Consider the following 27,648-nt stretch of genomic DNA (forward strand, 5'->3'; position numbering starts at 1 on the left):
GAGGGGTTGTGAGAGGGATATGTAGTTGAGATTATATAGAGGAGCAGATTGGAGGGATAATTTGAAGGGCGGCAGTGTGTGAGGTTATTCTAGAGAAGGGTAGTGTAGGTGGGATATTTTGGAGCAGGGCAGTGTGTGGTCCTGATGCTGCATGCATTCATATACTGATGGTGGTTCTGATCTTGTACACATTTAGCAATCCATAAACAGTTTCATGACCAAGTTAAGTTTTTGTGGTTTTTTTTGTGTGTGTTTTTTAGAGCAAACTCTCCAAATGCACCTCCATAATCTCAAGTCTCTAAATTAGTGCGTGTTCACACTGAGCAGGATTGAGAGCTTGTTACATCACCAGAACCAAATTTTGACTATTGATTTTTTTGTATTCACATACTGATTGTGGTTCTTGTAAAGTATTCATGCAAGGAACCCTTTTGGCTTTTTGTATTTGTATATGTTGTGCACACCTGCAGTAATAAGTGAAAATTGCAGTCCCCAGTGAATAATCAAGATTAAAAAACTGATGCAATTAAATTTACTATATAAAATTTTTTTGAGACACCTCGCCCTTAAACATTTGTATCTCATGATGTTTTATAAAGTGAGGACAATGAAGAATGTGCAAGTGTTATGCCCCAGGCTCCTGGTCATCACAGTGCCATTGCTTTCCTCACGGGGAGAGCGATGTCACGCTTGGAAGCGATGAAAGACCTGTTACGCACAACACGTTCATACTCAAGGCCAGAAGGGGGAGCTCTGAACCAGAATTAAGGGGAACTTCCCTAATATATTCTGACTGGTGGGGAAGTTAGTGGGCAGTCTGCCAGAAGACAGAGGAGAGTGCAGTCGGACAGTGGCTACAGACTTTCAGTCTTTCCGACACTCAGAGTTGCTACAGCTCCTATAGAAAGAATTAAGGAAAGGACAGCTTGTGGAAAGTGTGCAGGAGAGAAAAGGCACAGGAGAATGACACTAGGGGAGCAGAGCAGTGATTTGGCTACCTCCCTGGGTGTGCGCAGATTCCAGAAGCCCGAGGCAGTGTCAGACTCTAAGAGACATAACTTAAAGTCCAGCTGTCTAGCCGGTTTCATCTGTCTGCCTTAACACCCAGGAGGCACAGTGACAGAGCCCAGGTCATGATAGAGACCCTGTAAAAAGGCTCTAGTCAACTGTCATACGGGTTTGTGTCCTAACCTATATGGGGGACAGAGGAACTGAGGACCTTATCAGAAGCCATAGGCAGTAAGGGACTACAACACCACCGCGCTATGAGGAGGGCTTTCATCTCCACCTGGTAAAGGGGACTCTGGATTCGCTTCCAAGCCGGCCGGACCTTGCCTGTACCTGTGATCTGGTGCCCTGGACTGCGGTTGCCTGGAGCTTCAGTTAACCAGGTTAAGACTGCAAACCCGTGTCCTCGTTCTTCACTGCACCTCTCACCATCTTCACCTATACAACGGGAGCCCTGGGGACCTACTTCACCTGTGGGAAGTTATACCATCTAGTTGCCATACCATCACCTCAGAGGACCCCTTTAAGCAGCGTCGGTCCCCACTGACCGAATACCACAGGTGGTGTCACAAACTTTAATCAATTTCCCTTTTACATGGGCGCCTGGGGCCACAGACCTGACACATCCCTTTAAGTACCAGACCCGGTACAGAGTATCCCTACGGTCGTGGCGGGAGTTCCATATGCTGTGTAATAAATTATAATCTCGAACACACACACACACGTGAAGTCTCCCAAGAGTGGCTGCTGGGTGGTCAGTGCTCATTGGCTGTTTACCCTTTCAGCCAAGTCAGGAGAATGTAGCAACATTCTGTTCCAGCTCCAAACATGAAGGGTTCCCCCCCTCCTTTCAGCTGATGTAGTTAACACAACCTGCCACCCTAGGCACTGGCCTTCAAAGGCTTTCTGAAGAACAGCCTCTACCTGATCAGCAGTGGTGCCACCATCATCAAATGCATCATTGAGGAAGGTTTCAGAAGATTCAGTGTTTTGAATGTCTAGAGGTTCCAGGTCCTTAGCAGAATGCCTAGTCAGGGTCCTTGAAGAAGCTGAGCTGGAAGTCCTAAAAGTATATGGATGGGGGTGTAGAAAAGGATGAACACAGACAGTTTCAGAGTCAATGCAAGATTGAATTCTGTCAGAACAGATTTCATAATACAAACAGATCAGCGTTAAGCATTTGCAGTAGGTTGATGAATCTTCCACAATTACATACTGTATATTAAAAATAGATCTACACACAATGAGGCTGGTGTATTTAGGAAATTCACGTCAGAATAGCTGTACCAAAATTATGCTGGGACAACCACAGCATAATAGATTCAGATCCCCAATAAAAACAAAGTATATTCACCTTGCACAGCAGTGCAGTTTCCAGCATTAGTAACGTGGCTGCAGCTCATCAATACTCCAGGACGGCGGCTCTAATGTAAAAAGCTGTGGCCAAACAGCAGCCTCATTGGCTGCAGTGGGCATGTGACTCAACGAGGTTCCATCACACACCAGGAACAGCAGCACCGACAATGGTGAAACAGTATATGTTTATCTGAATTGCTGTTCTAAACGGATTATGTTGGGTGATGTCCTGTAGTGGATAACCCCCTTTAAATGCTCAGCAGCTTTAATGTCACAGATAACACTGTTCAATAAAGCGGTCAGGCTTGGAGGGTACAAACTGACTACAAACACTCAGGCATCCATCTATGGAGAGCACTCAACAGTACTCTAGGTCCATTCTGACATTTTCAAATTACATACATTAGATTCCCCATCTGAGAGCAGTATCATGTTGGGCAGAGACTCAGATTCCAACAATATCATTTATTGGGCTGCTTGCTGTCATTTTGATAAAATCATTGTTTTATCTGCAGCAGATCTCTGAATTCCAAGCTCTGTATAACACCGCCCACATCACTGATTGGAAGGTTTCCACCCATGTACACAGAAACCTTCCTATCAGTGGTGTGGGCGGGGTTACACAGCTCATGAATATGGAGGACTACCTGGCAGCAGGTTTACTAGTCCTCCAACAATCTTTTAGCCCAGTGACATCTCAAATCAGGCTCTGTCTACATTATGCAGCTCTCAGATTAGGAAGCAGAAACCTGGTGGCAGGTTCCATTAAAAGCCCAATAGCAAAGCTTTGAAACACAGCCCATGGTTGGCCACCACTCCCACCTTTTAGGATGGGCTATAAAGATTACAGCAGGTGGGGTCCAAATCTCAGCATTCCTGCCTGTTTGAAGGGGCTGCAGCTCTGCATGCTCTGTCACTTACATTGACTTTCAGATTCCTACAAACCGACTGAAGGGGTCAGCCATATTTTAAGTCATTCACCTGGACAGGCCATCAGTTTAAAAACAAAGTGAAGCCATCTGGTTTTTTATAAGTGCTATGATGCCATGGCCCCAATACTCAGTGATCTGTTAAAGCTACTGACCTCTGTAAGGCTCTTCTTTGGGTCACAAACACAAAGACTCCAGCCCCCAATGCAAACACAAATAGAACTGCCACTGTTCCAAGAGTCAGGGGCACTGCTATAGGTTTCACCCCATGTTCACAGAAGTCTCCACTGTAGTCTGGAAAACAGCTGCATTTGATTACACCAGCATCTACTATACATTCTCCCCTCATGTTACAAGTTTCAGCGTTACATGGCCTAGACTCCATGTTTCTTCCAAACCCTTCATTATCCAGGCTATCATCATCATCATCATCATCATCATCACGTCCTTCAAAATAATCAGGGAACATTTTTCCTGGGGATGGTGCTTTGGTCTTTAACAATGTTTCGACAGTACCCGCTTCAAGTTTTGGAGGAACCATGCCCTTGGTGGGCATTTTGGATTTTGTTGGGGAGGTCACAGACTTTAAGCCTTTATCACTGCTATAGGTACCTGAAAAGAAGAGATATCAATAGAGTCAAATTTTCATTAAGCAATAGTTTATTGGTGTTACATCTCAATATGGAGGAATCAAGTAAAAGTCTTCAGATGACAACACAGCCATTTTAAAGCAGATCGGTCAATACTATATTTCGACCTCCCAGTGACTGAGCCATTAGTCAATGGTTAGAGGGTCAAAGAGCATCCTCACGACTAGTGCTGTTAATTTTTCAATCCCACCCAGGAGTTATGACAAAAAAAAATTTTTTTTGTCCATATACATGTTACCTATAATGCATGACAGACCTAATAGAGTTCATGAAGGAGTAGTCCGTTTTGTTAGTCAGCTTGTGTAGAGTGTTAAAGAGGTATTCCCATCTCCATGATCCTATACCAATATGTAGTAGGTGTAATATTTGCAAATAACTCCAATTAGAAATGTAGTATAGTACAGTATACAGGGGACAGTACAAGTCCGGTTATGGACACATTACATACACCATTTGGAGTGTAGGTAGACAGATAATGCTGCAGGTTCATCCAGCCACACAGCAAGGTGATAGGAGCTACAGAAGCAGTGTGGCTGAACTCCACTATGGAGACAGGCCCAGTTTATGTAAGCCAAGCACTCAGGACAACAGGTGCTGACCATTCACTGCCAGCATCAGTACTCCAAATGAGAATGTTCCGATAGCCAAATGCAGACAACTGGACTAAGGGTTTATGGTGGGTGGGGGACACATGCTTATAAGAATTCCCCTATAAAACGTGATTTGTAGAGTTCCATAACTTATTTTTTACCTTTAAAAAAGTTTGTAAATTTCAGTTTTACTCATGCAAATTAAGTTGGCCATAAGTGTCAAAATAATAGTCCAAATTACGGTCCACTGCTGCTGTCCTTCGTATGGAGTCTAATACATTGATAATGCCAAAACACCTTTAAAGAAGTTCTTACAAACAAGATTTTTAAATGGACAATGACCAAAAGATGAACAATTAGCCATGTCAACTTAAGTCTTATTTTTTACAGTACCTCTGAAATACCAGCTTTTTAAAATGTAAAGGAGGACATGCAATAGACAGCATAGTTATTGGATATGTTCATACATCCCTAAAGCCACTTACAGCCTCTCTCGTCAGAACCATCCAAACAGTCCATCTGAATGTCACATCTCTTGTTATTAGGGACACATTTTAACCCATCTTTGCAGAGCATATACCCTTTGTGACAATTCGGTTCCTCGAGGCACATTGTTGCATTCACTAGATGGTACGTAGGTGAACAGAGGCATGTACGACTTTCAAGGTTTGGCAGACAAATTTGGCTACATCCACCATTGTTTTGGGAGCATCCATTGTTACCTGGTATAAGAGGAAGAAATTAATTACAACGTTCAATTTAAAAAAAAAAAACACAAGCGCTAGTAGTTCAAAAAGTAAAAACCCCACAAACTTGGGTTATGACTATCTGGATCATTCATATATCTTGAGCATTAGCATGCCGATAGTTGACAGGGATAGGTGCTCCAGGAACTAGCAGAAGTTTACCACCATGGTAGTTTAACAGATGTTTGCATGGCAAAGAAGCAAAAGCTATGGCCTGTGAGTTTAGGTACATGTTATCTGCAGTGTAGTAAGAAGTTCTTCTGAGAATTGCAAATTGTCCCTGATCCAGAAGAGATAACTTAAGACATGCCCTTCATTCAGAACAGCCAGCTACAACACTGGTCGTCCTGCATGGGATGAGAGGAGACCAATACGAGTACCTGTATACTATACTTGAATGGGTTGGAGGTTGAGTAGAGGCCTATTTGTCTCAAATGCATACATTTGGGGGTTTGTTTTCATTGGGGAAATTACTTTGGCAAAAGAGGAATACAGAGCACACCTTTTCAGAGAACATGGCAAAAGTGTTGTGAGGATGCTGAACCAAGTTATTGGACAAAACCTCTGCACTATTAGATTTTTTTTTTTTTTAACAAACTCTACAATATATACGGTATATATTATACCAACTTACCTTGCTGAGCTGGTCTGCTATATACTTTTAGATCCACCACCTTTTGGTTTGTATCAAAATATTTATTTTCAGTTTTACCAATTTTGCTAAACCAAATTCTTCCCGTTTCTAAAGAAAAGAAAACTAAATAAAAATCTATACAAGAAAACATTGCGAGCAATACGATTGTAGCCCTTGACGAACTGGACATACTATAGGTTAGCATTGACCAGAGAATATGCCATCTCCTGGTCAGGATATGGGCTACTGTTTGAAAAGATTCAAGTTCAAATACCTAACCCTGGTCAAAGACAAATTTAATAAAATTATTATACTAATATCGATGAGCAAACCTGCTCGGATAACTTCTTATCTGAGCATGCTCGGGTGTTATCCAAGTATCTTGGGCGTGCTCGTATATTATGTTAGAGTCCCTGCAGCTGCACCATTTGCGGCTGTTAGACAGCTACAGCAGATGCGCAGATTGCCTGTTAGGGAGTCCCCACAAATGTTGAGGCCAACAACCACAGTTGTTACAGTTAAAATAAGCAACTTTGTTCTTGAGAATGTGAAAGAATCCATAATAAATCCATAATAATAAAATCCATTAAGAAGTTTTTACTTGGAAATGCTCCTCAAATAAAATTAAAAATTCTCCGAGGTTAATGCCCAACGCTTCAGTCTGTGGCATTCTCCGAGGCAAGGACTTCAGTGCTTACAAGCCATTTTCCAGTGGATTACTAAGCCCAGCCAAATCTATGGCTCTGGTGTGCTCCACTGATCCTGCAGAGGTAAAGCAGCCTCAGCTTACATCAGAGCACATTTCTGGCCAGCAACATCAATTATGCTGCTACCGCCCCGAATGGTCAGTCAGGAGCACACCCCAAGCAAGCCAAGACTCAGGAGAGCAGCAAGCGAGCTTCCGCAGAAAAAAATAAATAAAAAAAATATATATATAATATATAATATATATTCTATTGTTTAAATATCAGGCTTTTGTGGTACATGTACTTTTAAAGTTCTGACAGCTTTTCAGATTACTTAAGATTTTAGTCTTAAACTTTTAAAATGTGCGTAATTTGTATGACTGCAGGAACATGCTCTGATCATACCACATCTCCTGGGCAAGGGAGGAAGCAAAAGTATAGACAGGACAGCATAGGTTTGCAAATGCTGCTTTCCGAGTTAAAACCTTTCCCTGCCTTTTTATGTTCACGTTTTATCTCACGAGGAAATAAGCCGTTCTCCCATGCTGTCTTGTATGTGTACTCTTGCTTCCTTCCCCTGGCCAGGAGCTGTGCTATGATTAGACCATGTTCCTGCACAGTCAGACAGCCATTACACAGTATGTAGCAAAGGCACTTATTTGTAAAAACACATACAATTGTGAATTCTTTTTATTTTTATTCCAAGAGCCGTTGGTTAAAATGTACTTCATGGGGCATCCCACCTAACCCCTCCAAAGAAATTCCAGTTTACCAGAATTGTTGAAGTCCTGTAAGGCTGTGTGCCCATGTTGCGTTTTTGAAGTTTGATGCTACTTTTTTTTTTTTTTCTTCTTCAATGTAAGTAACCTACTTAAGTCTGCAAGATCAAAAACTCTCCAAAAGCTCACTGTGGGAATGTAGTTTTAATTAACTTACCATCATCAGAAGTGGTCCAGAATAGTAAACCACCCCCAGCAGTGAACACGTTCATGCCATGGAGCCCACTGCGGAGCAGCTGGTAACTTGATCCATCTGCCATAATAGATTCAATAGAACCAAATCCTGCAGTAAGTCAAAATAAATTTACTCAGAGTTTAGTATAGTGAAAATTTTTTTAAGTTGTAGCTACATTTGTTACATTAAGGAGATAAAAATTGAAGCTTTACCTTTATCGGCCCAATAAAGTCTGGTCCCGGAGTCAGCAAATGTCAGACCTACCACAGCTTTGCTCTTCCGCCACATAACTCTCCGGTTACTTCCATCCATATTGGCACATTCTATCTTTAAGCTATTTTTTTTATTCTCTATTCCTGCATCAAAATAGCACATCAGGCCAATGGCTGGGTTGAGCACCAGGCAGGATGGTTTATACAAGTCCTCATTTACTACAGCTTTATACATCCCATTTGAAGTTGCCACTTGAATGGCTGCTTTGGATGTGCCAATCCAGAAAATATTGCCAGTTACCCAGTCCACAGCAATACATGTCACGCTGTCCTCAACAAAAACAACTTTCTTCCAGTCTTTAGATTCGAAATCTTTGACTTTTGTCAAGCCAATATATCCACCATACTTAACAGAAAAAACAAGGGATCGATCTTGTAGGATGTAATCAATAGACGAGATCTGGTTAACGTTAGTTAGAGCTGCAATCTTCTGCTTTGGAGGAGGAGCCTTCTCATCTAGCAAATTAAGTTTTTGCATATCAACCTAGGGGCAAAAGAATACTAGATTAGCCATTTTCTAGTGTGGGCTTCCCAAGTATTAGAAAGCTATTAGATTAAAACTCATTGCGTCAATTAATCGCAATATTTAAAGTGCTGTATATGTACAGAAATTGATATAGCAGGTAATGCAAGGTATGGGTTCAACTCCTTTACATGCAGCAGAATCAGTGAGAACTAATCTTAGTGATTTAACCCTTTAGATGTCAGTCAATCGCGACTATGGCAGCTACAGTAGGTGCTTACAGAGGGGCTTCATCTGTCAACCTCATCAGCTCCTCCAAAATAAAATAGCACCGATTGGATCTCTGGAATATTAACCCCTTCATGACCTTGCCCTTTTCAGTTTTTTGCGTTCTCATTTTTCCCTCCCCTCCTTCCCAGAGCCATAACTTTTATTTTTCAGTCAATATGGCCAGGTGAGGGCTTATTTTTTGCAGGACAAGTTGCACTTTTCAACAACATTATTGGTTTTAGCATGTCGTGTACTAAAAAACGGGAAAAAAATTCCAAGTGCGGTGAAATTGCAAAAAAGTGCAATCCCACACTTGTTTTTTGTTTGGCTTTTTTTGCTAGGTTCACTAAATGCTAAAACTGTCCTACCATTTGGATTCTCCTGGTCATTACGAGTTCATAGACACCAAACATGTCTAGGTTACGTTTTATCTAAGTGGTAAAAAAAAAAAAAAATTCCAAACTTTGCTAGAAAAAAAAAAAAATTGTGCAATTTTCCGTTACCTGTAGCGTCTCCACTTTTCGTGATCTGGGGTCGGGTGAGGCTTATTTTTTGCGTGCTGAGCTGATACTGATGATAATGATACCACTTTTGTGCAGATACGTTCTTTTGATCGCCCGTTATTACATTTTAATGCAATGCCGCTGCGACCAAAAAAACGTAATTCTGGTGTTTCAATTTATTTTCTCGCTACGCCATTTAGCGATCAGGTTAATCCTTTCATTGATAGATCGGGCAATTCTGAACGCGGCGATACCAAATATGTGTAGGTTTGATTTTTTTATTGTTTTATTTTGAATGGGGCGAAAGGGGGGTGATTTAAAAAATATGAATAAAAAAGTATAAAAGTTTAAATCTTTTTTTTTTTCCACTTTTGCCATGCTTCAATAGCCTCCATGGGAGGCTAGAAGCTGGCACAACTGGATCGGCTGCTACATAGCAGCAATCATCAGATGGCTGCTATGTAGCTGAATTGCAGGCTTGCTATGAGCACCGACCACAGGGTGGCGTTCACAGCAGGCCAGCATCAGTAACCATAGAGGTCTCAAGGACCTCTATGGTTACCATCCTGACGCATCGCCGACCCCGATCATGTGACAGGGGTCGGCGATGCGAGGATTTCCGGCCACGCGGCCAGAAGCGCCGGTTAAATGCCGTTGTCAGTGGCATTTAACTGGTTAATAGCGGCGGGTGAATCGCAATTTCACCTGCCGTTATTGCGGGCACATGTCAGCTGTTCAAAACAGCTGACATGTCCTGGCTTTGAGGTGAGCTCAGCGCCGGAGCCCACATCAAAGCAGGGGACCTGACCTTCGCAGTAATAGTACGGCTGAGGTCAGGAAGGGGTTAACCAAAGCCCTTAAAAAGAATTACCATTTTATCATCACCAATACCGTAATGTGCAACATATACAAGTTAACATGTGATCATCAGTAAGGGTAAGTTCACACAGGGCGTTTTTGATGCAGCAAAACCTGATCTTGGCAGGAAAGAAGCTGCGCCAAAAACACAGGTTTAGGTGTGTTTTTTTCCCTCTTTGTCCAGGCTAATGTCCTTGGATTTTCAGCAGCAAATGATACCTGCCTTTTTAAATCGACACCCATTCAAGTCAATGGGTGAAAAAACGCAGCAAAAAAGCTGAAAGTAGTGACATACTCTACGTCCAAAATAACGCAGCAAAGCAAAATACACTGATCACAACAACAAAAAAAAAAAAAAAAAGTGTGCATGAGATTTCTGAAATCTCATAGGCTTTGCCAGTATTGTAAAAAGCAGCAGAAAATTAGCATAAAAAAAGCAGCAAAAAAAGTGCAGCAAAAACGCCCTGTGTGAACAAACAAAAAAACAAATGACAAATCTTGAACAACCTGGTTGCACTGGGAAGGGGTTATTTTGGTTCATTATTTAACATGTAATTAATACATTGACATATTGAAGCAGATCAAGTTTATTAACCATCCATGGCACATTGTACCGTTTAAAGGGCAGTACTTGCCAAGTCTATTAATGGGGTTGACTGCAGTCTTATGAATCCCCCCAGGGCACGCACTTTGCTCTGTGGGAATTTGACAGTTTCAGACCCAGGACCGGAAGGAATTATATATGCAAATTTCACATTTGGCCAATAGGCTTATTTTAAACTCAGGTCTTACTATTCTTTTAGGTTTCCTTATCCGAGGGAGGATTACAATGACTGGTAACCTCATACACAGTTGATGACACAGGACCCATCATAAGATGGGGTCATACCTGATCCCACTGAAGCCCCCCACAATGACCTTGGCACATGCTCATTATATGCTTCATAACAAGAGGGGATTAGATTTATTGTGCCTAGAGTTTGAAAAACCACAATGCTTAAAAAGGAACTCAGCACAGCGTGACTGTTCAAAGTCCCACCGCTCAGTGCTTCATGGTGGGTTCAGTTATAAATATACACCTCCCCACCGGCTCGTTTCCCCTCAGCCTCCAGCCCTTTGACAGCTGTGGCTTCATAGAGCCAGAGGAGGGTGGTAATGGAGGGATAACAAGCAGTTGGGAAGGTGTATATGAATGATTGGCCCCACAATATCCGCACTGAATGACCAAGCAAAGTACAGGTCCTCTGTGCTTCAGAGTTCCTTTAAGCAGCACAGAGCTATTCTTATAGTGAAAAAAAGATTCTGTATAATCTTTCTTAATCATTTTTTACTCTGCGGATTTTTGTCTACTAGGCAGCTCCAGTGACTGACTTCTTCTGCATGCACTCAAAAGAATGCTGTCAATCACCGATTGAACCAGAAAGTGGTTTGTCTGATTAAGGGCTCACACTCACTTGCGAGCAAAACGAACGAGTGCAATCCTAGAAAAAAAAAAAAAAAAGCGGATTGCACTCGGACCAATGTTATTCAATAGGTGACATCTCATTTCCGATTTTCTCAGCCGAAATCGGACGGGGGGGAAGCAGCATGCTGCGAGTCTCACCAATGCAAGTCAATGGGTGTGAAAAAAAACAAACGGACGGAATACAGACCATCCGTTTTCTACCGATACCTTACCATTCTGTGGCATAGAACTTTGTAAATGGTCCTGTAAATGATTGTATAAAAATTGTTGCAGAGAAAAAAAAAACGCATTGCATACGGATGTCATACAGATGTAAAACGGATGGTGCGATTAAAAGTCACATTGAACTCGCATGACAATCGCATAGTTTGCATCCAATTTTTTCGGTCCAGATTACGGACCGTTTTTTTCTAACGAGTATGAGCCCCAAGTCAGAGGTTATACTGAGTCTTTTCTCACAAAGCCATCAGTCTACTCCACTGCACCTACTCCAACAAGGTGCCTGCAGATGGTACTGTATTTTCATGATGACAGGTTTCCTTCAAATGTTTGGCCATGTCCTTGTGCACCAAGCTCCTGTACTTGGCTTCAATAGTCATGTGCTGATGGAATCCTTCTTAAGAGGCCATGGCTCGCCTGACCAGAACCAACAGCCTCATAAGCTTATATGAAGGAGGTGTAGGTGACCTGTGGAAAGTTCAGGAATTCTGGATTTGTGGAACATGGCCATACACAACAGAGCTGGCTTAGAGAACTTATGACATCTGTCTTTAGACAGTCCCCATACAAACATAAGCTCAGCTCCATCTAGTATGACCTTTTTCTTTGAACAAGGATTTTTGCCATTAGTTTGCCCTTGTATGATTTTTAGTATTACAGTGATTATACGAGATTAGAGCATCCCTGTATGATGAGGTTACTTGTTTGGCGTGCATCTTGGATTGTATTGGCTTCAGTAACCTTAAAGTGTTAATAACCTTTATTGCCCAGACAAAAATCAGTCTGCATCTAGTATTAGGAAACCATTTCAGTGGTTGACCAAAACCTCATGTACATAGCTTTACAGTAGTGTTTGGAGGCTGTATGCAGATGCGTGCTGATGGACTCAATTGCCACCTGTATGACCAACTGTATAAAACGTAATTTTTCAGTCCAATTTCTACAGACTCAGATGAATCTTCATATGAAATGAATAAAATACTACCGTAGTATTGTTTTAAGCCACTTCTCCCTCTGCATTGATTTGTAGTCACAACCCAACAGAACATTTTTATCAATAATGGCACTTATTCTAAACCAAGTACATTCTGAATCCCTGACCAGAGCAGCATATGATCAAACTAAGGCTACATCTGAATGTTGTCATGACTTATAGCTAGTGTACCTGATTGACTGATGACGATGATGCAATAAGAAGAAATGGCAAATCCTTAAGTAGAACACAAACAAGCAAATTACTTGAAAGCATAAGTCCTATGGGACACCAGCAGCTTGCTTTTAATCCAGGACCAATTAGGCACATATGAGAACAACTCAGTTTTCGGCAGGGGTTGTCTACTGCTGGTTGTAAAACTTCATGCATCACCTAAAAAAAGTTTAATATAAATATTCGCAGTAAAGTAAGTGTATACATTATAGCATTTGACTTGAAGACCTACACAAAAAAGGCAAAAATATTAAGCCAATTAAAATGGGTATACAGAAAGTGTTGAGACAAGTTTAAGAGACATTTAATTGTCCCTGTTCCTTCTTTTGACTCTGTAAAAGGCAATCTGTCAACATTTGAGTGTTTGATGTTTTAACATAGGACTTTTGAACATTCTAGAACCTGTATACCTATTTGTGCGTTTCACATCAGACGGGTTGTTGTGGCCAAATCATTTATCACTTTAAGTCAATTCATTCTTCCAGGCTATGGGGCATAAGCTGCCTCATCGCTTCATTATCCCTCCTCTCTCTTTCCATAGTCACTGTCCCTGAGATGTCAGGTGTATGACCGGAAATACCACACCTGTGTATTTTGACTTCAGTCACTCCTCATCAATGTCACACCCTCCTATGGGCATTGGCTTCAGTGGTGCTTTCGCTCCCAGTGATGTCTAGCATGTAGAATAGGTGCACTCCCGATTGACTTCCTCCCCTCCTTGCAGTTTAAGAATGTCATTTCCAATGCCCCAGTTTAATAAAAATCACTCAGAGCAGAAGTACCAGTGACTCAACTGAGCAGAATCTACATGCTAGTGCTCATAGAAGGATAGAACACTGGAGAGGAGCAACAGCAGTTGGATTGCACAGATGCAGGATTTCCAAATGTGCCTCAAATACTTAAAACTTTGTTCTGGTGTTGTATTAATGTACTGATTGTGGTTCTGGTGATGTATTTATGCAAGTAACCCCTTTATACATGTTTTGCAGCACTTGGGAGTGGCTCAGTATGGAAATGTGGCCTTTAAACCATAAAATGTTGTGTACTCATAATATAGGACAATGGCCCCCTAGAAGAACTTTTTTTTTTTGGGCCCAAGGAAACCAGTTGCAAAGGCAACTCTACCTAACATGTTAAAAAAGGGAGGCTAGTTGTCAAAGCATAAGCCCACAATGGACTTTGAGAATGTGTTTCAAACACGTTTGGTTCAAATAGCTATTTTGTGCTGACAGACCCCCCACCCCCTTTATATCTGCTTAGTGGCAGACCATAAATTTCACAATTGTGACTTGTTACCCTTGGTAAAGTACCTTAAGGCCGTAAGGTTGTCCATGGCGCTTCATCAGAACAGATAAGTTCTTGCCAGTCTTTTTACTGATTTTTTGAACAGTCCTTGCTTTTATTTCAGACCAGTAGATCTCGTCCTCAAACACAGCCAAGGCAAAGGGACTTTGAATAGTTTTTAGCTGAACCACCTGATTTGAAGAGGAAAATACCAAGACTTTCCAATTATTGTAAAGCAGTTATTACAGATTTAAAAAAGGTTAGTCTAAATGGGAAGAAACAGGCTCTAGACTCTTGTTAGCATGCATGCTCATCATGTCTGACCATTTGCTCCTTAAAAATAGTACTTTGAAGGGGATGTGGATTTAACATTGTTGGCAATTTCCCAATTCAGTTTAGTGTGTATTGGGAGAATGGGTACATTGTGGCCAGTACCCGGTATTAAACATGTATAAGCAAGCTACAACTTACAGTTACAGTAGCTACCTTAATGTCAGTCCCGTCCAAACTGGCTGAACCAATCGCGTGAAACTTGTCATCAGACCAATAAATTCTCCAACTCAGCAGATCAAGTGCTAATCCGGTTGGCCAACCAAGTTGTTCTGCAATTAAAACTCTTCTGTGACTGCCATCCATACCAGCACATTCAATTTGCGTCCGAGTTCCAATTTCACACCAGTACATAAGTCTGTAAAAGCACAAGTAAATTAGTTTTTTCATTGGAGGATAAGATTTTTACCTCAAGATCACGATATTCACTTTACAAGTCACATGGTTACAGATTGGTTTACTTTTTGCTTCCGAGCACGAACAACTCACCCACTAAGTGGCTGTAAAACCAAAGAACGTGGTTGATCTACATCTTCATCCAGCACTACTGCGTATTCAGGAAAGCCCTTCCATGATGCATTGAGAGCTGTTGCAAGGATCTGCCCAGCTATTCCATCTGTCCAGTATAGGTTGCGGCCAACCCAGTCAACAGCAATGCAATCAGATTTTATTCCTGAATAGAAAAACAAAAAAACATGAACATCATGCCACATCTTGTCAGCTATGGACAGCTATACACAGAGTATAGTATGAAAACATGCAAAACAAGCTCCCTACCTTTAACTAGGGTTCCTTTAGCTTTTGTGCCCAGAGTTTGCCACTTGACGCTCTCAGCATTAAGGTCCATCCAGAAAACTTTCTGCTCCATTAGGTCATAATCTACAGAAAATATCATTGAGCTTTTATCTGTAGACACAAGAATCTCTTCATCAAATGACCGTAACTTGTATATTAGAAGATCAAATTGCACCGCTACCAGCAAAACTGGTTCTGTACCTAAAATGTAAAAAAAAAAAAAAAAAACACCACATGGGGAAATCAAAACACTACTTCATGAACTGCCAAGTATGTATACCCACCAAACACCGTATACTATGGAAATTTAACAAGAGTACACCACTAGAACGACAAGAGTTGAATTGGCAGTCAAAGCATGTTTTCTGTTGTCAACAAGGATTATAAAACACTTTTGGCCATTGAATTATCAGTCTACAGTCTTATGCAGGTCACTTTCAACTGATGCCCATTACGAAAAACATTTTGCAGTTCTGAACTTAATAGGATATTGCAAGATTTCATTTTATATAAATTAGTAGAGATGAGTAAATTGATTTGAAGTGAATCTGTGTCAAACTTGTAGGCATGTACAGAACCCGGCAAATTTTAGTACAGCCACTGCCATTGCTCAAGGTTACATCAGCCAGAGAAATTTCACATGGCCTATAGCTAAGCCAGGCTTCCACTTAATGCTTTGTGGCTATCACGTGGTATAGTACAGCCAGTTAGGAGGGACTTTCAAGGCTTGTATAAAAGCAGGGGAAGGAAATGCAGCAGCCATTTTGTGGTGAACCTAGATAATGAGTATGTAGTTGCTTAGAGTAGCCAGGAACCAAACACAGAAGAAACAAAGTGACTGCACTACAGTGAAGATTAGTGTACATGAGTGTTGGTTACTACCATTAGTTTACCAATAGCCATTACAAGTTAAAGATTACCAAGGCTGTTTGCATTAACATGATCTTAAGTGCCTGAAAAAGGTTGGATAAACTCCTAGGAGGTCTTTGAGTGCTAGGTCTTTTCAGAAAAGTGCAATTTGTGGTTGATTTTTGTTAGTTTTTATTTTTTTTAAATGTTCAATGAATTTTTGGAAACATTTCAGCAATTCCATAACAGTCGCTCAGTTTTGAAGTTCTCATTTCAAAAACTTACTTGAGAGCCTTTACAAAAAACAAAAAACCACACACCCTACATATAAAATGCAAGTTACTGCTTTAAATATGCAGGTTATTATTTGCATCAGTATTTGTAAGCCAAAACCCAATACTATTCCAAAAATTCTAAACTCTAGCTGTAATAGAACCAGCTTTACTAAACGACATGTCAAATCAGTCAAAAACCCACACTTCAGTGGATTTTCTTTTGAAATCATAAGGATTCTTTAGTGAAAAGACATGTTTACCTGTAACTTTACATTGGAGACCGTCTCGCTGCAGAACATAACCTGGATGACAAGTGCAGTTGAATGTGCCATTAAGGTTGATACAAGACTGGCTGCATGGAGAAGGATCAAGTTCTTTGCACTCATTTATGTCAACGCAAAGACTCCCATTACCTTTAAACTTGAACCCTTTGTCACACATACACTTCTGAAATAAAATAAAAAAATTGTTAATTAAAAAATCTAAAATGCACAGACCACCACCAGGACAGGCGTTGAATTTTATGCTTAATATTTAAAATAGCTTATAAAAACACTAAAAGTTTGCTAGAGATCACTTCCTAAAACATGACAAAAGGAACAAAAAAAACAAAAAAAAAAAAATGCAAAAAGCCAAAAATCAAAAGGGGATTAGTAACTACTCCTGACGTGATTAACAAATGATGGAAATTAACCATGCAAAAATCTGAAGTTACCTTTTTTGTTTCATTTTGCTAAATCCTCACTTACATCTCCAAGAAATTTGGATTAAAATGAGATCTGGGAGCTGCCATTTTAGCGCCAAGGGTGTGTTAATACAGACTAAGAAAGGGAATCCAGCATTCCAGGTGTAGTAAATACAAGTTTTATTTGTTATGCAATTCCAAAAGTGACACTTCGGTCTTAAATTCAGACCGTGACGGATTGCCATCATGCAGGGAAGAGGACCCAAGAGAAGCACTACATATGAAATAGGTAGCTGCCTCTGAGAATAACCGTTATTACAGTCTGGCACAATCGGAACAGATTGCTCAGTAGACCACTACCAACCCATCTGTCAACACCCAGTTATTAATTTAAATCATTAATACCTAGGAGGAGTAACCAATGGCAAAAATAGGATTGTAATAAGTCAAATTCAGTAAATCCTTGATGAAATCTCAGGTGCAGCCTCTGGTCCACTAACTGATTTGAGTACATAGCCAATTGGCCCAAAACTAACAAAATGTTGTTTCCTTCCTTATACTTGTTTTTTACCATAGAAATGCAATATTTCAAGTTAGGTCTGAATGATGTTTAATAATGCTTAGTGGAGATGAAAGGGAATTGGTCATTGAAAGTTGGATAAAATGACTGATTTGTACAATCAGATGTACATATTGATAAAAATGTGAATTTTTCTAGAAGACATTAGTTGGTAAGATCTGTTGGACAGAACACCTCTGGAGGCAGATACTCGTGCTGTTAAATTACACAAAAAAAAGGTGTCACCATTGAGACATGTAGACCGAGTCTACTTGCCCGATCTCACTGAAGAACTGTCTGCCATTACAGAGCCGAAGTGTGAGCGAAAACAAGCACAGTAGAGCCGACAGTACAACTGTAAATGTATTTGTAAAGAGTAGGGTTGAGCGAATGAGCTCAGATAAGGTTATCCGAGCACGCTCTGGGGCTAGCAGCATCTTCGTCATGCTCAAATACCATGTTCAAGTTGCCGCGGCTGCATGTCTTCCAGCAGTTCGATTGCCACAACACGAAGGGATTGACTAACAGTCCATGCATGTGTTGAAGCTGTCGAACAGCCGCGGTGATTCTAACATGGTATTCAAGAACAAAGACTGTTAACAACCTTCGCGTGATTGGATGACACCTTATTCGAGCACATTCGCTAAACACTAGTAAAAAGACCAGATTCAGCTAGGCTGTACTGCTGCTACAGAGCTGTGCATGATTACAACTGACAGCACAATGAGAGGACAACTTCTGCTGCAAATTTGTTTGCAATAAGACAAAGTTCAGCTCTGCTTTACTGTGTTCTACTCACATACAGCTCTGCAGTGAGATCAGGAGGTCAGACTGTCCGTCAGTCATTACATCTCTCCAAATGGTAATGCCATCTTTAAAAGACTCCATGAAGGCAGATCCTCATGGAGATCTGGGTCTGACCCATATATCTTAACAGCTCATTACATTTTACAAAAAGTGTCCATTTCTTTGGAATAAAAAGATTGCCGATATCAAGGTATCATTTTATTCAACTTCTTTTGACCTATACACACACACACAGACAGCTTAGGAGGGTTGATTGTATTGAAACAATTCACAGATTCTGTTGTCTACACTTACTGGACCAAGTGGGGAGAAATGGCAGACATGGGTGCATCCTTCGTCACACGGGACTTTACATTTTCCTCCTTCATCTGAACCATCTGAGCAATCAGATTTCCCATCACAAACTACAGCTATAGAAATGCAGTCAAAATTGCTACACTGGTACATGTGACGGTCACACTTTTTGGGTTCACCTGAAGAACACAAGAAAAGAATAGAGCTGAATGCCCATGTAGCAATGTTTGTGCAGACTAAATTGACATGTTTACATCCTGCAATCAGCAATTTTAGAACCTATAATGACAGCCTAAAAATTTAAGATATTGGTGTGTCAGAAACAGGTCCTAAAAGTGGAAGAGTTTAATCAACATGTTTAACGGGAACTTTTTATTGGAAAAAAAGCAACATCTGCAACTTCACTGGTGGGGTAGTTTGGAGCTGAGCAAATGGCACCAATCTGTTCGGGTATGTGCACACGTTGCAGATTTTCATGCCTTTTTTTTCCATAAAGATTTGCATGAGTTTTGAAAGCTAAATGAAGATCTATTGAACAAAAAAAAAAAAAAAAAAAAAAAGAATTGTGATGTAATTTCTTGTCCAATCTCTTCATTTACATACTCCATTGAATAATGTTTACACAGATCAAAATCGATCTATAGATAGATCTATAGATAAATACCAAGCCCGATGTTTATGTAACATTTTATTAATGTTTATTACTAAAGAGTTAAATAAAGACACAAAATCTGTGTTAGGCCGGGGTCACACTTGCAGAAACTCAGTCTCGAACCTCAATACCTGGCACTGATGCCAGCACTGGGACCGAAGTGTTCAGCTACATAGAAATACATGCAGCCGCACACTCCGATCCTGAGTGCCGGGTATTGATGTGAGAGACTCGTGCGATTTCTCGCAAGTGTGACCCCAGCCTTAAATGCAATATCTATTGAAAGAAAAAAAAAAAAAAAAAAAAAGCGGCGTGGGCTCCCGTGCAATTTTCTGCGCCAGAGAGGAAAGCCAGCGACTAGGGACCGATGTTTATAGCCTGGGAATGGGTTAATACCCATGGATCTTCCCAGGCTATGAATATCAGCCCGCAGCTATATATTTAGCCTTTACTGGCTATTAAAATAGGGGGCCCCCCAAAACAAACAAAAAACAAGCGCGGGGTCCCCCTATAATTTATAGCCAGAAAAGGCTATACAGACAGCTGCGGGCTGATGTTCAAAACCTAGGAATGGACCATGGATATTGCCTCCCCCCCCCAGCTGCAAACACCAGCACAGAGCCACCCCAGAAATGGTGCATCTGTAAGATGTGCCAATTCCAGCACTTTGCCTCTCTTCCCACTGTCCTTTAGCAGTGGCATATGAGGTAATAAGGGGTTAATGTCACCTTTGATTGTAAGGTGACATTAAGCCAGCTTCGTAATGGAAGTGTCAATAAGACACCTATCCATTACCAATCCTATAGTTACTACACTTTACTCTGCATTTTAATGAAATAAAAACACCACATTTTTTGCCATCTTTATTGTATACTCATTCCTGCGACACACTCGTTCTCCTGGAAAAAAAAAAAGTAAACTATACTCCCTGGTCCATCGCAGTCTATTTTATAAAGAGTGTCCCACGATGATCTCTCCTATAGAGCTGTCACATCAGGAGACGTGACCGCTGTATAAGCATCCAGTGACACATCCAGCTCCTGCAGTATTATCACTGAGGCCTCAATGGCCTCTCACTTTACAGCACTGCTGCATAAGAATTTTCCCAACCAGCGGTGCTGCAAGTGACAGTATGAACTGTGCATTCAGCAGCGGAGGGATACAGTGCAGAAGGATACCTTCAGTCATTGTATCGCCGGAGCCCCTGGAGAGCGGTCGCATCTGGAGATGTGACAGCTCTCCACGGGAGATCGTCATGGGACACTCGTTATTACATGGATTACTGCAGATCAGGGAGTATATTGTTGGTTTATTATGTGTTTTTATTTTTAACCGGTGATCGATTGCTTCAGGCAGTTGTGTAACTTGAAACTCATGGGCCCCGATGCGAAAGCGGGGCCCCCAAATATTTTAAATCTTTAATAGCAATAGTCTTTCTATAGGCCAAAGGGACTTAAGGGCCCCCTACGCTCTAGGGCCCTGGTGCAATTGCAACCCCTGCACTGGTTATACCCCTGGCTTCAGGGATTAGCTGTGTTGCGAGTATATACACTGTATGTTTTATGTACTGTATAGTAATGTGTGTATGTGTTTTTACACACTTGAACACAGTAGCCAGATGGGACTACTGCTGTCCCATCATCCAGCTACCTGTCGATGTAGCAGACAGCCAGATAGGACTAGAAGTCCCATCGGACGATGGCTGCCTACACAGACCTGCTCACACACAGCCCCGGACACACACACAGCCCCGGACCCACACACAGCCAGACAGACAGACACACAGACACACACACACACAGACACACACTTCCCCTCCCGATCTGCAGCATTTCTCTCAGGCACATCTGCAGCAAATCCGCAGATCCTGACAATGGAAGTCAATGGATGCAGAAATGCTGCAGAGCCACAAAAAGTATTGACATGCTGCGGAAAAAAAATGGCTGCAACTCCGTGCGCTTTTTCCCCCACAGCATGTGCACAACAAGTCTCAGTTTTACATCGACTAACATCGCATCTGCACTACACTGCGGATTTGATGCAATTCCACGCGTCCAAAAACACCACGGAAATGCATCAAAATCTACAATGTGGGCACATAGGGGGTCTAGTTTGGAAAAATCCACAACTTGTCTCCAGTTTGTTTTAAAAAAGAAACTTCCTTGCTCATCCTCCACAGGTCCAGTTCAGAACCTCACTGCTACTATCAGTCATTCAATCTACACAAGCTACCTACACATGTTAAAAATCAATAATTTTTTTTTAATTCAAATTCAACCAGACATGCATATTAAAATTAGATTAAAAGGAATGAAAAAGGGGATTCTGGACCCAAACGTGATGCACCCATGACACGAGGTTGTTGCTTCAGGCACATTCAAGAGATGCCAGAACATTCCCTTGAAAAAGCAGCAATAGCGAAACACGTGTCCGGGCACATTATAGTGTGCAATCCACTCACACTATGGGTAATCATCTATTTCTTGTTATGATCTACCTCAGTTGCACTAGCAGTTTATTACATCTATTTCTGCATTTACGTACTGTCAATTGGCTTTAATATAGGGATGTAGTATGATATACTGTGATCTATAGGTCCAGTCGATTATATCATCAATATTATAGTCAATGACTGCTTTATAATTATCTTGTTTTTGTTACACTTGCACCTCATTTTTAACTACTAAAAGCATATTCACTATTGATCTATATGCATCTGATAATGGTTATGTGGTCCAGACTACTTTTTCCCATCCCTCTTTGAATATTTAATTCATTTTAATATACATATCTGGTTGAATTTTGTCTACCAAACAATTGATTGTAATGTGTGTGGTGTTGTAGGTGGTTTGTAAACAGTGTGCTCATTTGTAGCTTTAAGTAAGATAATCCATATCACAAGGAAAGTTGTAAGTGTGGTGACAGGGTGAACTTATGCTTGTATGTCCCCAGCCAAAACATTATATAAATAAATTAGGAATATACATCTCATGTTATCAGTCATTAGCGGCGGCACGGAAATTACTGCAGCCAATCTATAAGGTCAGCAGCTTGTGCCATCGACTCAGTCAAGAGCCGCTTAGCTCAGCCGTTTGCTGCAGTGTTGTCTATATTGTGTCCGCGCTACAGACAATCAATAGACACTGGGAGCAGAGGCAGAGACCCAGCGCTGGACCAGGAGGGAGTGTATAAACACTTAGTCTTTAAAAAAAAAAAAACACTGCAACCAAGGGTTACCAAAACAAGAAAACCATTAATGGTTGGGCACGAGGTTTTTTTTTTTTATTTTTTTTTATTTTCTGTATAAACAAAAAACAAAACAAAAAAAAAAAAAAACAGAAACAAGACAAATATGGAATTGCAGGGTGTATTCTTCCCCCCTCCCATTTTACCATATGGTGTTCTGGAAAAAGGGTGGATGGGGTCATGCAGAAGTACAAGTAATCACACAAACTAACAAGCCCTCACATTGCTTTGTCAGTGGGAAATAAAGTTACAGCTCTTGGAAGAGGGAGGAAAATAATTAAGGTGCAAAAAATGATAATTTGCTCAATTAAGGGGTTAACAGCTTAACAGAGAAAAACTGATGAAAGGTATTTCAACAATAATGGTTAAAGTTAGGAAGCAATTTAAAAATAATGATTTTTCTTCATTATGTTTATGGGCTAGGTTACCAGCCACCTCTGCAGTCTAGAAGAGCACGCTCAGTGTTTATGTACTCAGAGGACTGAACGGGCCTAAAGATGGCTGGATCACACGATCTGTCCAGCTTTAGTGTCCACACGTCCTCCCATGCTGCAGCATTAGAGAGCGCCATCACACTGCTAACTTGAAGCAAACCGGTCATCAGGATTTTGCCAAGTAAAGCCAGTGTCAGGTCGGCGCCATTATCCTGAGTAAAATGATACCTCGGTTGATGAAATCAGTCTTGTGATTATTCTCAGTTTTCAGTTAAACAAAGATTAATAATGATCTGCTCGTGCTCCAGGGCGGCCTTCCACTTAGGTATTCATCAGTATGGTTTAGGACAGATCACTGATCCTTCAGTGATCTGCCCACAATTTTACATACTGCATATCATTGTGGGTATTTTTTTCTCTCTGCATTGAGCAAAAATGACAGATGCAAGCACAGCCATATAGCTCCAGCCAAATTTATTTTGCTGGATGTAAGTTTTCGTAAGCCCACTATATATGCATTATGTTAGATAGGGGGCAGGTCACTGAGGGATCAGTTACCTGTCATCTGTAAAGGATGAATATGTGAACAGAGCACCACAAGGCCTTCCCTCCACCACAGGCCGCCCCAAAGCACTGAAAACTACAAAGAATAAACCACCACAAGATGGATTTAATCAACCCAGGTATCATTTTATGCAGTATAACTGCATCAACCCAACTGTAGTTTAAAGCGAGCTGGTCAGCATTTTGCTCAGTAAACTATTACTACGCAGGAGCTCACTGCACCAACAAATGGGAAGCCAGGATGCATAGAAGCAGTGGGCTCCTGAAGAGAATATTGTGGCTCAGTGTCTAGGGCAGCAAGAGATTATACCCCTGGAAAAATATTCTTCCTTTTTTTACATAGGTCTTTGGCACAAACTACTATATCAACCTCTTGATCGTTTTAGAAACAATTTTACACATTACACAAAAAAGTCACTATTTTGTTGCACAAAACAACTTACATCCAACTTCATCGCTGCCATCTTCACAGTCTTTTTTTCCATCACATTTCCAAAAAGATGGGATACATTGATTTTCACCAGCACAAGACCATTGTTGCTTTTCACAAGGTACCTTCTCTAAATTACAGTCCTGAAGACAGAATTAAAGATTACATATATTGAAGGCAGCTCACCATCTGCTGTCAACCAGTATTCCACGCACATAGTGGCAGAAAAGGTGCAACAATGCCTTGAGAGTCGCCTACAGATATGACGACACCAGGAGCTTCGAAACACTGAAAAACTGGATTACTTATCGCTTGTGGGTGCACGCGACATTTAGGCCCAGCAATGAGCCACTCTAAAGCTTGGGAAAGGCTCATTTTGCGCGATGTTTCGGCCCAACACAGAGTAATAAATCCACACAATTTTTTAAAGATCTTTGTGCTGTGGTCTTTCAAGATCTAGTGAATACACAGGACATATTTAAACACATTGCCACATATCTATTTTTCAGTTACCACTTACATTAACTATTAATTTGTGAAATAGTCCATCTCAACAGCGGGTCAAAGTGGGAACAGTCATTGGTTTTAATAAGTCTCGCGTGTTTAATTTCTTGCAGAAAAAAAAAAAAAAAACCATTTATGAAAGTGTGTAAAATTCTTGTTCTTTATTCTGATCCAGTCGATTGACACAGGATCAGGTTTTGAAAATTTGCTTTGGTAAGAGGAGGAACAGGAGAGGACAGGGCTGATTGGCTGAGCAAGCTGGAGAAGGGAGGAGGAGGAGACAGTAACAGAACATGATGGTTGCCGCCATTACCAGAGGAGACAGCAGTGATCCAGGAAGAGCAGTGTGCAGACCGATAGTCCTGCAGCTCCATGTGAGGACAGAGCCTTGGAGCTGCACCACAACTACAGTCCAGGCAAGCTGCCCATCTCCTCCTGGCTTCCCATGAAGAACTACCTTGCACCCCTAAGCAACTGAATCCTGCAGCTCATGGCTGGAACCCTGTGTGACTGCAGAACTGCCACATTGAGTGCATAGCTTGCTGGGACTTTTATAATTGACCCCAGTGAGACCACAAGAGCCATTTATAAAGGGAACATTGTTGGGACTTGTGGTTTAACATAGTTATAATTGAACCAGCTGTGGAGGGACATCTTGTTCCTATGGCTTTACATGCACCAGCAGACTTCCATCGCACCATCACCCGCAGCAGCCATTTCAACACTGAACTGTGTTTTTTCCATTGCTGCAGCCAAAGTGGAAGTATTCAGGTTAACTGCAAAGCCCTGTATTGCTTTTGTACTTGTAGATCACAAGTAACAATAGGTCACCATTTCTCCACTATATAAATAAACCTGTTAAAGTGTCCCAAGCTCATCTTGTGATTGTATACAGAGTGTTGATAGGAGTCAACCCCTGGCTGAAGTGGAAGACCCTCCGGCATCCCATTACTGCTCCCGATAAGATTTGGGTGGAAGCACTGTGCCATATTGGAGGTGAGACCTACCAAACACCCTGCCCATGGACTTCGGGATGCCAGTTTTGTCCGAAGGAAGGAGTGTGATTCGGTCCATTAGCAGTCACGTATTGGCTGCAGGGCTCGTGTGACATAACATCATGCAGGCCGTGGGAGCCAGAAGACCTTGCACTGATGGAATGAAAAACCTTATTCTTGGCATCGGCACCATCCTAACATGTTAAGGAAAATTGTAATGCAAGATTGTTTGTCTGAGAAGTGGATGTCCCCTTTGACAGTTAATCATTTATTGTACTGTATGAAATATGCAACACTGAAAGGCCATCTGCTATAAAATGCACACAAAGGAAGATTTCAACTCCTTTCACTTGCATTGTACTGTGGGTTCAGTGCACAAGGAAAGACTGAAGCAGTGTGAGGGTTTAGTATATCATCCATTTTTACCTTTTCATCACTTCCATCCTTACAGTCTTTGGTATCATCGCATTTCCATTCTTTTAAGATACATTCACCACTTTGACACCTGAAATCCCCATTTTGACAGTGTACAGGTTTAGAGATTATGCAGTTTAGTTCATCTGAGTGATCATCACAATCGTTGTCTCCATCACAGTGCATACTGTAGGGAACACATTGTCCACTTGTACATTGGAACTTGCCCCTGCTACACTCCTTAGGCACTGGAAGTAAAATCAGATTATGGTCAGAGATTTGCCCTCAAATGAAGCTCCACCTACCGTTACCTGTGAGGTTTTAGGTCCAAAACCCTGTGCTGAATTTCTCAGAATATATCACACAAACTGTATAACAGCTGAAGTCTTATGCAGGTATGGAAAAATGGTTCAAAGTAAAAAAAAAAAAAAAAAAAAAAAAAAAAGCTAACAAAAACTGTTTGCATTTTAATTGGAAAATAAACTAAGTGAATTAACAAAAGAAATTTAAATCAATATTTGAGTTACGCACGTCCCCATTGCCTTCATAACATGAGAGCATCAATTCTTCTCGCCACCGTTGCACTCAGTTTTTGAAGGAACTTGGCAGGTTGGTAGTTTTAAACCTCCAAGGACTTGCTACAGATTCTCTGTGGATGTAGGCTTCTGCAAACACTTCTGCATCTTCATGCAAACCCAAATGGATTCAAGGTTAGTTCAGGGCTCTAGAGCCCATAGAAAAATCACTTCCAGGACTCATGGTTCTTTAAGCCAAGAATAATTCTTAAAGACATTTTTTGGCGTTGCTGCCCTGCTGAATAAATGAAATGGGAGCAAACAATGAACAATCCTGATTTTAATGCATGATGTATATGCATCTGCATGCATTTCCTAGCATTAACCATTAATTTTTGCCAAAATGCCATTAGCAACCCCAAATTTGCAGGCAATCCAAGTCATGCTTCCTCTTTTTACAGCCGACTTGCCCTTCTATGACAAATTGTCTGTTACAGACATATCAAATTTTTGACTCAGTTCAGTGCACCTCTTCACGTTTCTGCACAAAAGTCACTTTGTTGGCCTGGACATTTGTTTCATGTTAAAGGTTTTTAGTCACAACTTTTCAATGACCACTTCTGGCCAGACTTCTACAGACATAAGATAGGTGCAGCTTGGTCCCACTGATGGCATTAATGGTCATCTTCATATTAAAATTACCGAACCAGCACATCCATCATCCTTAATATTACCCATTCTTAAAGCCAATGTAAGGGGAACACCCAGATCAGGCATAGCTACTCTGACGGATCTGGAACTATCAGGGCTGCCACCCAGGTTGCACAGGGGAAAGCATAAGACCCCGAATTGACCTTTGCACTCGGGTGTAGGGGGCGAAGCCAAGTGAAAAGAGCTGCAGCGCGCGGGAACGCACAGGAGGGCAATGTCAGGGCTCCTACTGTTGGAGAAAGCAGACCACAGCAAGAGTGGTCTGAGAGCCGTAACAGACACTGCCGACAAAGACGTATTTGGCCTCGTCTGACAGCATTGACCGTGAGTGTCAAGTCCTGTAGTCAGGACAATGACGCACACACGTATCATCGAGGAAGTTGCCGTGAGTGGTTTCCCGTTACACCTGCTTTCAACCAATTATTGTCTCTGGACTGACAAGGCAAAGGACAGTGTTCTTTCCTGCTCACCGCTCCTAGACCCCCCTGATCGGCT

The 27,648-nt window shown here is 41.3% G+C and overlaps 1 protein-coding gene across 1 annotated transcript in view; it reads right to left on the minus strand.

The window, feature by feature from the left end:
• Positions 1-27,648, minus strand: part of LOC143785094 (low-density lipoprotein receptor-related protein 2-like) — a 102,028-nt gene that overhangs the window by 32,396 nt on the left and 41,984 nt on the right. The window contains exons 19-33 of the mRNA XM_077273770.1: positions 25,940-26,175; positions 24,028-24,157; positions 18,689-18,867; positions 16,604-16,790; positions 15,202-15,420; positions 14,914-15,097; positions 14,581-14,782; positions 14,121-14,285; positions 12,769-12,969; positions 7,766-8,309; positions 7,536-7,661; positions 5,914-6,021; positions 5,019-5,255; positions 3,449-3,905; positions 1,933-2,071 (exon numbers count right to left, since the gene is read on the minus strand). Coding sequence (XP_077129885.1) covers positions 1,933-2,071; positions 3,449-3,905; positions 5,019-5,255; positions 5,914-6,021; positions 7,536-7,661; positions 7,766-8,309; positions 12,769-12,969; positions 14,121-14,285; positions 14,581-14,782; positions 14,914-15,097; positions 15,202-15,420; positions 16,604-16,790; positions 18,689-18,867; positions 24,028-24,157; positions 25,940-26,175 — 3,314 coding nt within the window. The remainder of the gene's footprint in view (positions 1-1,932; positions 2,072-3,448; positions 3,906-5,018; positions 5,256-5,913; positions 6,022-7,535; positions 7,662-7,765; positions 8,310-12,768; positions 12,970-14,120; positions 14,286-14,580; positions 14,783-14,913; positions 15,098-15,201; positions 15,421-16,603; positions 16,791-18,688; positions 18,868-24,027; positions 24,158-25,939; positions 26,176-27,648) is intronic.

The sequence above is a fragment of the Ranitomeya variabilis genome, chromosome 1 (assembly GCF_051348905.1).
Source record: "Ranitomeya variabilis isolate aRanVar5 chromosome 1, aRanVar5.hap1, whole genome shotgun sequence".
NCBI lineage: Eukaryota > Metazoa > Chordata > Amphibia > Anura > Dendrobatidae > Ranitomeya > Ranitomeya variabilis.